Source organism: Amphiura filiformis, chromosome 3, assembly GCF_039555335.1.
Source record: "Amphiura filiformis chromosome 3, Afil_fr2py, whole genome shotgun sequence".
In the NCBI taxonomy this organism is placed as follows: Eukaryota; Metazoa; Echinodermata; class Ophiuroidea; order Amphilepidida; family Amphiuridae; genus Amphiura; species Amphiura filiformis.
In genome coordinates this window covers 26,033,706-26,048,000 of record NC_092630.1, presented here as the reverse complement: position 1 = coordinate 26,048,000, position 14,295 = coordinate 26,033,706, and the positions used below count along the sequence as shown (strand labels likewise).

Below are 14,295 nucleotides of genomic sequence, written 5' to 3'. Positions count from 1 at the left end.
CTGGTTGCCAGAGTCAAGATTCATCAACTCAAATTTCTCGGCCATATACTGCGTCTTGAAGATGGCGAGCCTGTGAAAGAATATGCGCTTTATATTCCACCACATGGGAAGAGGAAACCGGGACGGCGCACAAGACACTGTACTTACAGTATGTCCAGCACCTCCTGGGAGATACTGAAGGGATGCTGCAGCCAAACAAAATTGTTTCGCTTGCCCAAGATCGCATTAGTTGGAGAAAGCTTGTAGTCGCCTGCTCCGCAGCCGACTGATGATGATGATGATGACATGTACCTTTTTTCAGATGTCATATGAGTGGAACCTTAAATCCATTTTGAAAAATGGTCACAACAAACATAGACCACTGGTCAGACGTACATATGTGCGTCATCCGACCATCGTTTTCTTTACCATGGCCCGACTATAGTTGACTAAACAACACACGGTCACATGGCAGTGTATTACAGTCAGATAATGCTTTGCCACGCTTGCCTCACCCCACCCAGGTGCAATGGGAAGCTGTTAGGGGTAGTCACAGTCATTGTACTGATGGACCCTGCGCCACTTGTAGGCTGCAAACGTGGTTCCGACATATTCTAATGACGGCGGAATAAATGTAAAGAGCTTTGAGGCTGTTTACGGCATAAAGCGCTATATAAATATCTACATTTATTTTATTTTTTATTTATTAGAGCTTGAATTCATGCTAAAATGCATGATCGGATGATGCACTGTGCAGGTCACACGGTTGGTTGTGTGTACTAACTATAGTCCTGTTACCATCCCAGCATTTAAGAATGCCAATACCCATTTAATACACCTGGGTGGAGAGGAGTAATTGAGATAAAGTGCCTTACTCAAGGGCACAACACGATGGGGCCGCCGGGGCTCGAACCTGCAACCTTCCAATTATGAGTCGGCCACCGTGCTCATCCGCTAAATGGTTATCTAAATAATTTGTAATCACATATCAATGACTCTCTACTGAGTTTTTTTAGTTTTGTCCTGAAGAAGTCCAAGCTAATCATGACATAAGCTTGACAGTTTCATAGTTTGGCAGTAGTAACAAAAAGGTACTGTTGAGCAATACAATTTTCAAGTCCAGAGTTTTTACCCTGGCACAGTCACAATGTGAATAAGTCTGCTTAAAATACTCTCCTAATTAAAAGTATATAGAACTAGCTCTCCAAGCATGTTTGTGTGATGCATGCAAACAATTCCGGGGCAGATCCAGGAAAAATTCTGGGGAAGAAAGGGGAGGGGTAATAGGGAATGATTACATGTCATGCTAGCAGGGACTGTAACAGGCCCTCCCTGACATTAAAAAATGCACCAGTCTTGCATGCAAGCGCACTCAAAGGATGCTTTGTTAAACCCCTCTTGTGTGCAAGGAACTGTTCAAATAAGTTCTATGTTCTACCAGATATTGAGCTGATTTAGCATGATTGTACAGATTTGATGGGGATCACACATGCAAGCTACAAATCTCATAGACATGTTCATGTACCATTGGTCCTAATAAATGCATATGATCATATGTTATCAAGCCACAATTGGGTTACAATTCATAATTATAAGGAGTTCAATATTATAAAAATGTCCTGCTTCATAAGAGCTGATCAGTCTCAATTACACTAGCATGTACTTCCCACGATTTGCTTGCAATCTTGAAATTCGAGGTTTGGGAGGTAAATGTACAATGTAGAATGTGATTGAACATTTTACAAGTATTCAAACAAGGACCCTGTTCACAACAGGGAAATTGCTTCATTCGATGAGTGTAAAAAATATATTTTAATGCACATCTCTTCTTCATTCAAAAACTAATGAAGATCAAATGAAGCTGAGGAGGTTCATTGCTATTATTGAATGAAGTAATTTTGTAGGGTGAATGCATGCTTCATTCAATTAAGGGAAGTACTGTTTGTGTTTCCAGTTACAGTACTTCATCACTAGGCAAACACACATGCCTAAGCTTGATTTAATCTTCATTAAGTTCTGCTACATATTATGAGCGGGACTGTATCTTCATTTAGCATAATGTGAATGCAAACTTACTTGAAGTTTAACTACTCTTCATTGAATGAAGGCATTCTCTGGTGTGAACACGGTCTATCCATTGGTTCATTTTTGGGAAGTGACCTCTTCAAAATGGACTATTCCATTTGAATCCATACAGCCCTATGGAAGACATAACCTTTACAAAACAATGTATCTCCCACAATCTTCCAAAGTACATGTAGGTGTATAGATTTCAACTTGAATAGCCCATATGCATATGATGTTAAGAGATGTACCTTGCAAGGCTACTTCTGTATAATAAACTGGCCTCAAAAAGAAACTTTTAATATTGCACACTGTCATATCTTAAAATCCTCTCCATAAAAAATGAACAAAATTGCACACAGGATTACTTCAATACTCTACTCTAAACACATGTCAGTAACCAAGCAGTTGTCCAACTGACACAACAGCAAAATGCACTGACATGGAACACCTTTGTTGGGTTCCAATTATTTGCCTGTACATGAACAAAATTTACACACAGGATAACTTCAATACTCTACTCTAAACACATGTCAGTAACCAAGCAGTTGTCCAACTGACACAACAGTAAAATGCACTGACACGGAACAGTTTCCGGGACCACATTCACAAGCAAATTTTTATGGAGAAGATTTTAAGATATGACCTTGTGAAAAATTATAAGTTTCTTTTTGAGGCAAGTTTACAAGGAAAACTATACTTAAAACCTTGTTAAAACTATACCATTCATATTTCTAGACTTTCTAACCAGTACCTTTCTCTTCTACCTTTTTACTACACTCTCTAGATAGGCCTACCTAACAAGAAATTTGCAACTCAGTTTGAATACCATTAATTAACAAAAAGCCTCAGTCGCAAAGTCTGGTGGCATACAGTGCAATGTAAGAAAAATGAAATATAAATTTGATAGCTAATATACACTTGAGTATCTGTTTAATTCACAATCTAAGATTGGTTTCCTAGATGTTACAAAGCTTTCTTTACCAGTTTTCTTGTGGCAGTTTGCAAATGGCAGTGGTCTCATTGTCTTCCACACTCCACTGTTCCTATTATATTGATTCCATTGAGGCTACAAAGGTTGCCTGGTATTCTCCAAAGAAATGGAACAAGCAGGCTCCAACAATTTTTTTCAAAATAATTGTTTTGTCCTCGTGCCCATACATCAGTTGCCTGACTACATGTATACCCAAACTTGGCACCATTTTATTATATCTGGACCTATTTTCTTGTGTATAGTTCGGAAATATCTTATCAATATCAAAAAGATTTTTAAAAACTTGCTGCAAAACATTCCAACATAATGTTATTTAAGTGTTGACAAAATATTTTGCAAAAATGTTTGCCACAACATATTTTACAATTTAACATTTTAAAACATAGTTGTAGTGTTTTTTCATATAAAACGTTTTTAAGATGTTTTAATTACCTTTGTATAACACAACATTTAATTAAAACATTTTGACCCAAACCAAAACAAGTTTATAACACCTTGTAACGTTTTAATTAAAAACATTTGTGTGTTTGCTAGGCTCCTCCATAATTTTCTTACATGCCCTCTTTACTATTGCACATACATTTGCTGGTCTCAATCATACAAATAACATTTCCATTTAATGAACAAAAATCAAGTTATATATTGTAATAACACAGATAAACTGTACAATAAGAAATATGCTGTACATATCATATTGCAGTGCAGTGTCATTTGAAATTTGTACATGCAGAGCTAGCAACTGCAATTCAAAGCTCCACAATGTTGCAAAATATTACTCAAAACTTTGATTTGCTTTGCTCTCTCGCACTATATATATAACATTGCACCACAAAATGTTCCACTCAAATAGTATACAAATACTACATGGTTTGAAGGGAAATAGGGGAAACTATTTTTCCCGAGGGTTCGAAGTGGTAGGCCTGTAGCCAGTACCGAGGGTAAAATAGTGACCCTATTTCCCTGAAAATACCATAGTATTTGTTTTATTACACCTCATACATATTTATGAGAGAATGACACCAATTCATAACATTTTAATAAGAAAATAGGCACTAGGCTCTGTGGTCTTCATGAAGTTTGAGAGCTCCTCTAGGCTCTGCACACACGATTCCCTTCTCCTCACAATACGTCTTGAACAGCTTCACAGCTTTATGAATTATAAATTGGGCGTTTAGTGCATCCTTTTGCAGAAATAGTTTGGTAATCTCTAGCTGCTCAAACAGCAAGGACTTCTTTCCATGGACACTGACATTATTGTTGTAATTCCCGTTTAATCATACAGAGAACCATGATACAATAAAAAATGCCAAGTCCTACCTTCGCGGATCGCAAAACAAAGCTTACAAAAGGGAGTACGAATTTTTGTCTCTAAGGATGATGATATCGTGAATATGGGGAAAACTATCCGCCGGTAAGATAGGTCATATTGATGGGGATTGGGTTGTGTCAAGTTGTGACTTGCGATTGACCAATGAATTAGTGTCATTCTCTAATGAACATGTATGAGGTATAATAATGTAATATATCTTCTAGCATGATAAAGGTGAATAAATATAACAGACACTGGCAGGTATCATACTGTACATGTTGATGGCAATCATTTGCATACTGCTTCAAACTCATCAAGCTGCTTTTTGATGGATTTGCTGTGGAAAATCTGTTAAGGAAACAAATAATGTTTTGCATGGTTAAATCAATAAGCCATTCATTGTAAGGCCATAACATTTGCCCTTCTCAATGTTCTCAAGTACATAGGTACATATTTTTAAATACATATACCCCTACAAATATACACACATACTCTTTTATAGAACCCAAGTGTGGAGTTTCAACTGTGGAGTTCCATACAACCACACCTATGGAGTTAAACCGTGGAATTTTACACATACAAGTACATACTTGACTTACTGTGGAGGTCTTCGTATCACAAAATGTGGGGTGTTATACCCCTGGCTTAAAGACACTGTTTTTAAAGCTAAATCAACTGTGGAGCTCTGCAGTTGGATCAGGCTCCACAGTTGGTATGTATATAATATGAGAAACTCCAGTTTTTAATGCAGATATAAACATACACCCCCCCACACACACACACCTTCCGGCGTCAAAAAAAACCCCAAACGATAAGAGTATTTTACTATCCAACCAACTTTGAATTTTTTTTTTGCCTTACCATGGCTGTGGTTAAGTTTTTACCCTCCAAGTGCGGACTTACCTTATACCGGCCACTAGGTTCATTAGCTATGACACTTCCAAATGGTGTTTTACATACAGAAACACTGTCTAGGAGCTATGGACATCCAAAGTTACTTTTTGTCAAATGTTGTACAGAGATTTCTCATGTGTGTCCTTGTTTGCCGATGTTTAGAAACACACTGATTTTTTATTATTTACTATGTATTGTACAACCAACTTGCATTCTTTATCAGAAACCTGCAGACTGCTGCTACGTGTACACAATACACTTTATGTATATGATCAAAATTAGTCAGGTTTGTTTTGAAGGAGTAATAATTCTTTGTTAATATGTAACTGCACCCAAGACCCACTAAATTTCTATCAGAACCCCTTGATTTTAAGGGATAGGGACATGGGCCAATGGACAGTGAACAGTCCCCTTGTATATTTTGCAACCCCCTCATTGTATGAGCCCAAATTTAAGTGGAACTATGTCCTGTATTAAATGTGATTGTAGATCACACAAACACATACATATAGAAACACAGAATACACATTACACAAACATGCTGTAAGACAATGTACACAATGTCAAAGGATACATTTGTTTGGCAAGATCTTCTACCGGCACCATGGTCCTACTGAGTTCCTCACATTTGGCAATGAGAGCATACATAGCCTGAAATTAAAAAAACAAAACAAATCAGCTAACTTTCTTGATGGTTGATTTTAATAACTTTCTTGAAAAAAAATCAAAACACACATCAGATATGAACAATGGACATGGGCACATGGCATGAATAAACATATGTTTGAAATTACTAAGGACAGACCTTATGTGTTAAAAATGCTTTTTTTCTCAAATGCATTGCAAACTGTGTATGTTTTACACATTGTTCGCAAAATGGATAAGATAAATGTTAATTAATAGTGTAAAATGCATTTTTTCCTATTGCCATCATTTTACTAGCAGTATTTCCTTGTAAAATTTAGCTGAAAATGGCCAATGAATCATCAAAATAAGATCCAGGAATAAGATTCACTCTGTAAATTAATATTTGTACCTACATGTTAAGTACTTACTTTTACACTTTGGTCTACTGTTAGTCCAGCTTTATCTACTGCGTCCCTGTACGTTTGGATGTGGCCAACACTAATGGCAGACATCTAGCAACAAAACAAATTTAAAAACAAATAAATAGTTAGTAATCAGTCATTTTCTTTTTCCTTTCTTTCAAAATTTACAGTAACACTACAAAATAGTTAACACCCTCATCTTCAATCTATTTATGAAAAAGGGGTCAGAAGGCAATAAGTTAAAAGAGAATTCATACGGTACTGGTCAGTTATTCTGGTCAGTTATGAAAATGTCTGATTGTCTGTGATTTTTATGCTATGTAGATTGAACATTTTTACTAATTTTATAGCAAGTATGGGGTGTATTTTAAGATATCAGAACATTTTTTGAAAGTAAAATTGATAAAACAAAACACCCACACAGAAGTATGTACTTGGTAATTTAAGACCTAATACTTGTGTAAAATTATGCTGTTTGCATGTTACAATTTTTTTCCAAACCCCATCTTTTCTGAAACAATTTGAGGGTTAACATACACATCTGGCTTTTCATTTTCTTTTCACAATCCTTGAGAGTTTTAGGTGTTGAACTCCTAAGTATTGTGATCACTTACTGCTTAGAATATTAATGCCATCCTCACAGCTCACCTTTTAGTCTATTTGGACCATTCACCTGAGGCTTTCAAAGACAAGGATTGCATCTCAACGGCTCAGTGCCAAAAGTGGTTAAGTGCAAATAGCTGCCATGTGTTAGTAGATGTGTACAATATACTGTGTGTACTGTAAATTGCCAAATGCTCACAGGGTAGCTATTGCACTTACCCACTTCTGGCACTGAGCAGTTGATCTATCCTCAATAAAACACATTTCAATGATCTTTGTCAAACAGATCAGAAAATGGTAAAGAAAGTTAAACTTACATTATGTAGTGTGCTATTGAGATGTCCCATCATGAGATCAAGGCTATCAGCTACCCGTTTGGAATGTTTCTCTAAATCAGCCAAGGCTGTGGGATCAATTGGTGGTATTGCACTGGAAGCAAATGAACTACGCGAGGAAGATTGACTTGTGGTTGAAGGACTACTGGCACCTGATGTGAAACAAAATAAGTGTAAATAAAATATATACATGTACGTATGTACTAGGGTACTTTAATTTACAGTTTAATTACCAGTAACTATCAAGTGCATGTAATCTAGTAAAAGGAAATTGATTTATCTTAAATTCTTTATAGTTATACCACTAAAAACAAACCCATCAAAGTTTGATTGCAACTGGTACTCAAACTACAAGAGAAAAAAGTTTTAAAAAAATTAAACACATATTTATAATATAAAAAAATAACTCAACTGAACTGTTAAAACCAATTGTACATTGACAAATCAATCAATCTTTCCTAAAATGGAAAGTAAAATTATCAATAAAATTAAAAGTTAATAGTTTACAATGAAATACAAGCGTGACAAAACAAACTATTTAATGCAAACAATACGTAGCTAGTTATGGGTATGCCTAGAACAAGTTGCAATATCCAGGATGTCTTGATAAAAATAGGCCCTGAGGATTGGGGGACTTATCATATTGGCAGTAAATTTAAAAGTTCCATAAAGATTAAAGAAAGTTTTAATTTTACTCCTGATATTTTAAGTTTCAAGTCCCCAATCGGCCAATCCACAGAGCCTTGTTTTATTGAGGCACCCTGCACAGTAGAAGCTCCCAGTGGAAGCTTCATTTGAATTGTTTGCCTATCTTTAAAAATGTATTTCAATATTCTTCAGATGAAGGTTATTTGGCTTTTAAATTGCTGAACCTTTTGCTTACCCCTTACTCGAGGACTAGCACTCCTACGTATCTTTTCCAATAAATCATCGGCAACGTAAGAAACCATTTCCCCATCTCTTGTCACAGTTCCGTCAAATGGCAATGACCCCACTGAGCCAGTTGATCTTTGTTTTGATCCAGCACCTACAGATGAAGAAGTTAACCCCTCTGGCCATGTTGCATTTCTATGGTCTTTGGGCCGTACTGAAGGCTGTGGATAGCTGTGAGCATACTCAGGCCCTATACTCATCCCACTAGAAGTTGCACTAGAAGTGGGACTACTTGCTCCCGACCCTCCTAGACTATGAATAATGTCAGATTCCGATTCCGGATCGGGGCCTGATGTGGTAGGCGAGTCTATGTCTACACTACAAGTACTGCTTATAAAAGAATCTGGAGACAGAGGTGGCTGTGGAGGGGGACCCGCAGCAGCAGCATCCCCTTGACCTTGTCCGTCCATTGACATTGTCCTACCGAGTGCTAACGCATTCAATGAATCGTTTATGCTAATAATAGGACCTGTTGGTAAGCTTACAGGTACCTTAGTAGAAACTGTAGCCTCAGCACCAGAAGCTAATTTGTTAACAGAGTCGGTTCTTTCTGCTTCACCAAGACTGCTTGAACGAAAGTCTTTGGGTCTGCTCAATCTACCAACAGCTGTTGATGCCGTATTCTTCTCCGTTGGTAAGCTTACTTTTTCAACAGAAACTTCATCTTTTTGTTTTACAGTTTTCTTCTTATCCATGATCATCAAACGATTTCTGAATTTCCCAGTGGGAAATTAAGAAGGTAGTACTAACATCTATCGCATTTTGTACTTATAATTTATCTTGCTATCGCTGCAAACAGCGAGAGAAACCGATGTCCACAGGCACTAAAAATTGATCAAGATTGATGTTTTTCTCGCCTGACCTAGCAGATGACACAGGTCACGGAGTCTGCGCTTCGCAAGTCACATGGACCTGAGCACATTGCGGAATAATATTTAAACTTTTTAAAAGCTATTAAAAGTCCTTTCTTTTCACCACAACCGCCTTGTTTTCGTTACATAGTATTAGAAAATACTTAATTATTTGTCTTTCTGTTAGTTACTTTCCGTAAATTCGAGAAATATTTAGTTTTACAGTTCAGGAACTTTATAACGCGTGCATTTATAATTTTATTTTTGGCTGTGTTGCAAGGCCCAGGTATCAACAATCTCACGTGTACGTGTGGCAGTGTGCGAAAGTTGAGCTCAGAACTGGTAAGTAAATGTTTCGAAATTGATATGAAATAAATGATGTAAAATAGAAATTGGGGATTATTCAGTATAATTTCGTCACATAAGTTACAAAATGACACTACTGGAAAAATTATCTGCTGAGCAGAACAAGCAAATAATCGACTGACTCAGTGACTGCACTTGCCACTGGCACCACTGGCACTGCATGCAGCACATGTCATGAGCATCATATTCATTCATTGCATGAGCATGCAGTCGATGATTTCAGCACACTTCCCACATCATGACATGCTTCCTGTGTATATGTGTGACTATTGCATGATCAAGTATGTATAAAATGGTAATTTTCAAGAGGGTTTTATTTTTGCAAATGGAATTCAAATCGCGAAATCAACAGCGAAAATATGTATTGGAAGCATAAAATGATATGCACGATTGGGCAAGTGCAAAAATATCAATTTATTTTAAAATTAAATATAAATTCTGAAATAAATGTTTCTCTCAGATACAATTTACAAATCGCGAACAAAAATTACCGGTATATATATCGTTCCAACTCCCATCGGATGTGAGTCAGACACACTACTTGTGCAAGAGCTCAGTTCCTTCCGTTCCTTTTTATATCATGTAAATAGCCAGCATACAAACCATGCCAGTGCCTAGCCTAGAGACTACAGTCAAGTCATGCAGTGCAGCGAGTATATTAAAAAATGGGGTATTGGGCGAAGTTCTGACGAGGTGGTTGTCCAAGTTTTGCAATGAGGCCTATTGTGTCATTTTTGTCTTCTTTTTGGATGTTCTATTTTAATAAAACAAGGAAATACATTTAGATATTAAACGTTGCAATTTTGCATGTTTTGCAAAACACATGCCAGGCTAGCAGTAGCAGTTTCCCACTGGAAATGGCAACTGAGTTATCACTTTTTCAAAGAAATTCAATGGGCGCTCCACAAGAAAAATTGTTTTTTTTATTACAATTTTGTCATTGAATGAAACGGATATTAATTTTGGTCATAATTCTTGTAATTTCATGTTATGCATGCAAAGCAGGCCGAAAATTTCAATTTGAATTAATTTTTGGCCATGCAAAATTTTTAATTAGAAATGCCCCAAAATAATTTTTCCATGATGAAAATGCAAACATTTAATATTTAATAAATTTGTTAAAAGTAAAAAAAAGTGAAAAGGCCCATTTCAATTCTGTTTGCTAGGAGCTTAAGGGGGTACTACACCCATGTGGTAAATTTGTGACTATTTTTGCATTTTTCTCAAAAAATAATTACACACTGGTAACAAAAGTTATGTATATTTTTAATATGTAACTTTTGTTACCACTGTGTTATTAGTTTTTGAGAAAAATGCAAAAATAGACACAAATTTATCGAGGGGTGTAGTACCCCCTTAACTTAATATATAAATACCAAAACAAGTTTTTAAAACCTCATGTTTGAAACAGCTTGTTAATTAATGAATATACAAGAAACATGTAGCACACAACCTTCTGGCCTTTTTTGTGTTTTATTTGTACTTGTCCAACACAGGCGCTGTTTGTGCAGAAAGTATTTCAGCGCCGTTCTACTTCTTTGCCTTTGATAAGTCAAAGATCCTAAGGATGTACAAGTATATTGATAATAATAGTATGAAACTGCACAATAACGGATTCCCCATCTCCTCCTCTCTCTTCTCTCTCTCTCTTTCTTTTTTTCTGCCTCCTCTCTCTTCTTTTTCCTGCACTGGGGGGATGGGTGGCCCAAATAGGCTATTTTTGCCAGGGGGCAATTTCTCCCTGCTCCCCCGGCAGCTACGCCACTGTCTAACACCTTTGCAGACCCTTGTATTTCCGACATAAAACACTGACCTACTTCATGTGAAAATATCAACCCCAATTACAGACACAATTAAAGCACAATTTCTATTTACATAAAAATCAGTGCAAATGCACTTTTCATTTCTTAAAAAGAAAAAAGGTCTACTTTTTGGAAATCCCACACCCCAAAATAAATGGTGGGGGAATTTTAGTACCACTATCATTGAAATTTATTTATACAAATTTCTGATGGATACAGCACATACAATGTTCTTTATTTTATCATTACTACTACCCTAGGCACCGGAGTTTTGCGCGATTTAAAACAGCAAAATGCGCGTAAATGCGCCAAAAAATAGGTCAAAATGCGCTAAAATGTGTGATCCCCTGTTATCAATGCAAAACACGAAAAAACATCGGTAAAACGATGGCATGTCAATCAATTACGACCGACTTCCGGTTCATTTCCGGGTTCATTTCCAGTTTCTGGAAGAAAAAATTAATAAAGATGGCGACCATCACAAATCGTCGATCGAAATGTCGAAAGCAAGGGTAAATTTCCCCACATTATGCTTGGTTTAAGGGGTACTACACCCATTGATTTTTTTTGCATTTTTTGCATTTTGTGAAGAAATTACAAAAAAATTGGACAAAGTGGTATGCAAAATGAAGGGCAAATCTTCTCGTTTTATTGGTGGCATCGGTATCAATGTAGCTTACATGCTTTTGAAGATAGAAGCCAAAAGGAGGTACATCACTGATGATTTAAATTCACTTCATTTTGGAAAGCTTACTATCAACGGATTTCGTTAAAATTTTGGATATGTGTTGCTAACACATTAGGGAAATAATGTTGATATGTAAAATGGGAATAAGTGGTCCCTGATTTCTTTTATGAATTCATGAACTTGGTGCTCCACAACTATCAAAAAAACGAACCGGTTAAAATGCTTCTATTTTCAATGTCGAGCTATATTTTGAATTTTGAACTTGCGACACTATGTCACTGAAACTTAATTAAGCCATAGGTAACAGGTTACCACAACCACACTACAGCAATGTTGAAAAAGATTGTATTTTTGTCACCTATACCACCATATTAGGTAGTTTCCGTAAGCTTCATTTTTGTGATTTTGGTAACTATTTTATATTTATTTGCCCAATCCAACTCAACTAGGCAATCTAAATTGTACTCACCATTTACATCCCAAGGTATTTTAGTATATCCACCTCACATATTTCCATTATATATCCAGTAACAGACAAAATATCAAAATTGATGCCTCATTATGACATGTATGATATCCACAGACTATCACATGTATTCAAAATGGATGCCTGAATTTGACCTGAACCAATTGACCTATAACCTGACCTTTGATGACCTTATAGCCTTTTTAATCTCTTTTCCTAACAACATATTATAGGAGATACATACATGGTGTAGTATTGAATTATCTATGTGGAAGAGATTAGGGGGGATTTAATTTATTCAGTGTTATAATCAGTGACTACATTTCTATACATAGTATAACAAAGGATTTAATGTATTCTATTCATGTATTCTACTTGGACATGTTCAATAGAATAAATTATCTCAGTTACCAGGATACAGTAAACAAAAAACATATATAGGGCTAAAATGATTTTCTAAAATAGTTTAAAACCACTTTGTATGTAGAGATATTTTATAAGTTCAGGACATGAGATGATGAACATATTTATATACTTCATAAATTTGCAACAACAAAAAGAAGATGGGTACTGATGAAAATAAGGGTATTAAATCGCCTTAATGATCGTTATTTGTATTTTGATGTACAGTACATAAGTGAAGTTAGAACCAATATTGCGTGACTTTTCTTGTAAATGCTGCCGATTTGGGGCATAAAATCCGTAAAAATCGTAAGTTTTAACTTCAAGCTTATCGATGGGTCAAAATCGTGAACATTCTCGATGGAACCCAAAATGCGCTTTGGACACCCAAATGCGCGAAAATGTGCGCTTTTGCGCGAACCGCGCAAAACTCAGGTGCCTATACTACCCCTTCCATTTTTGTGGTGCCATCCCAGTCAACCAGGTCAGTTTTAAATATCCATCCAAGAACCAGAATTGACTATAAACCCTCAGTGTCAGTAATGTTTTGTGCCATTGCTTCTTTTGAATTTCACAGAATCTTCCGATAATTAACATAATTAACCATCATGGCGAGGAGGAAGAAGAAGCAGCAACAGGGTAACACTGAAAGTGAGCCAACTACTTCTACAGGAAGCAAGGGAAATCCACCAAAACCAAACTTGAAACAGGTTCAGAAGAGACAAAAACAGAAGGAATCCAGGCAGTACACACAGTTCATCAGAGAGATGAGAAAACAGGATGGAAAGTTACCTAGTACACCTAGTAGTACTAATAGGCAAGTTACTACAGTATTGCTTTTTAAAGCATTTAAAATGTTAGAAATTTGACTGCTCTGTGCCAGAAGTGGGTAAGTGGCAGTGCAATAGCTGCCCTGTGAATATTTGGCAATTTACACATACCGTCGTTTTATCTTTTCAGTTTCTGTTTCCGTATCCGTAATAGTTTTTGTAAGTCATTGTTATTCTGAAGTGGTAGTCTCCCAGGTATGACCAATGTTTTATTCTAGCCTTTTGTTAGTTACTGAAAATTTGAAGCTCGTGAATTTCAGTTTTCGTTTTGGTAAGTTATATTGATTTTTTACATAAAACCTTGAGATGTGCGGTTGGGTGCCAATCTAGACAAAAGAAGAGTCTAAATTTTACGGTCCTAAATTAGCGGTAAATTGTATGCGGCTTCAATTGACTTGTGTTTGGTGTATATGCACTTACGCCTAGACGTAAGTGGCTCGTAAAAAAGTCTTGCATTGAAATATATACTAACCATGTTGCCAAGTTATAAGCATATTGGCGATGAAACGAGCGTCTAAAATAGTCAAATATCTCCCAATGAGGCGCGTACAAGTGGTGATTTCGTAATCATGTTTTATATTGAAATGCAATACAAAAGAATTTGCATTGGAGCAAAGATAATGTATTCTATTCATGGCAAGCTAATCTGATAATTGGTTGGGCCTATAGGCAAGACTCGGGTTTATTTTAAATGTTTATTTTTGCAGAGCTTATTTTCAGTCATGGATCA

At 36.3% G+C, this 14,295-nt stretch overlaps 1 protein-coding gene across 1 annotated transcript; it reads right to left on the bottom strand.

The window, feature by feature from the left end:
- Positions 1-3,480: 3,480 nt before the first annotated feature.
- LOC140148272 (uncharacterized) lies at positions 3,481-9,032 on the bottom strand. Its single transcript, XM_072170167.1, has 5 exons — positions 8,111-9,032; positions 7,210-7,379; positions 6,296-6,379; positions 5,815-5,891; positions 3,481-4,683 (listed from the first exon to the last, which is right to left on the bottom strand). The coding sequence occupies exons 1-5, from the start codon at positions 8,859-8,861 to the stop codon at positions 4,635-4,637; spliced, it is 1,131 nt and encodes a 376-aa protein (XP_072026268.1). The 5' UTR covers positions 8,862-9,032; the 3' UTR covers positions 3,481-4,634.
- Positions 9,033-14,295: the final 5,263 nt, after the last annotated feature.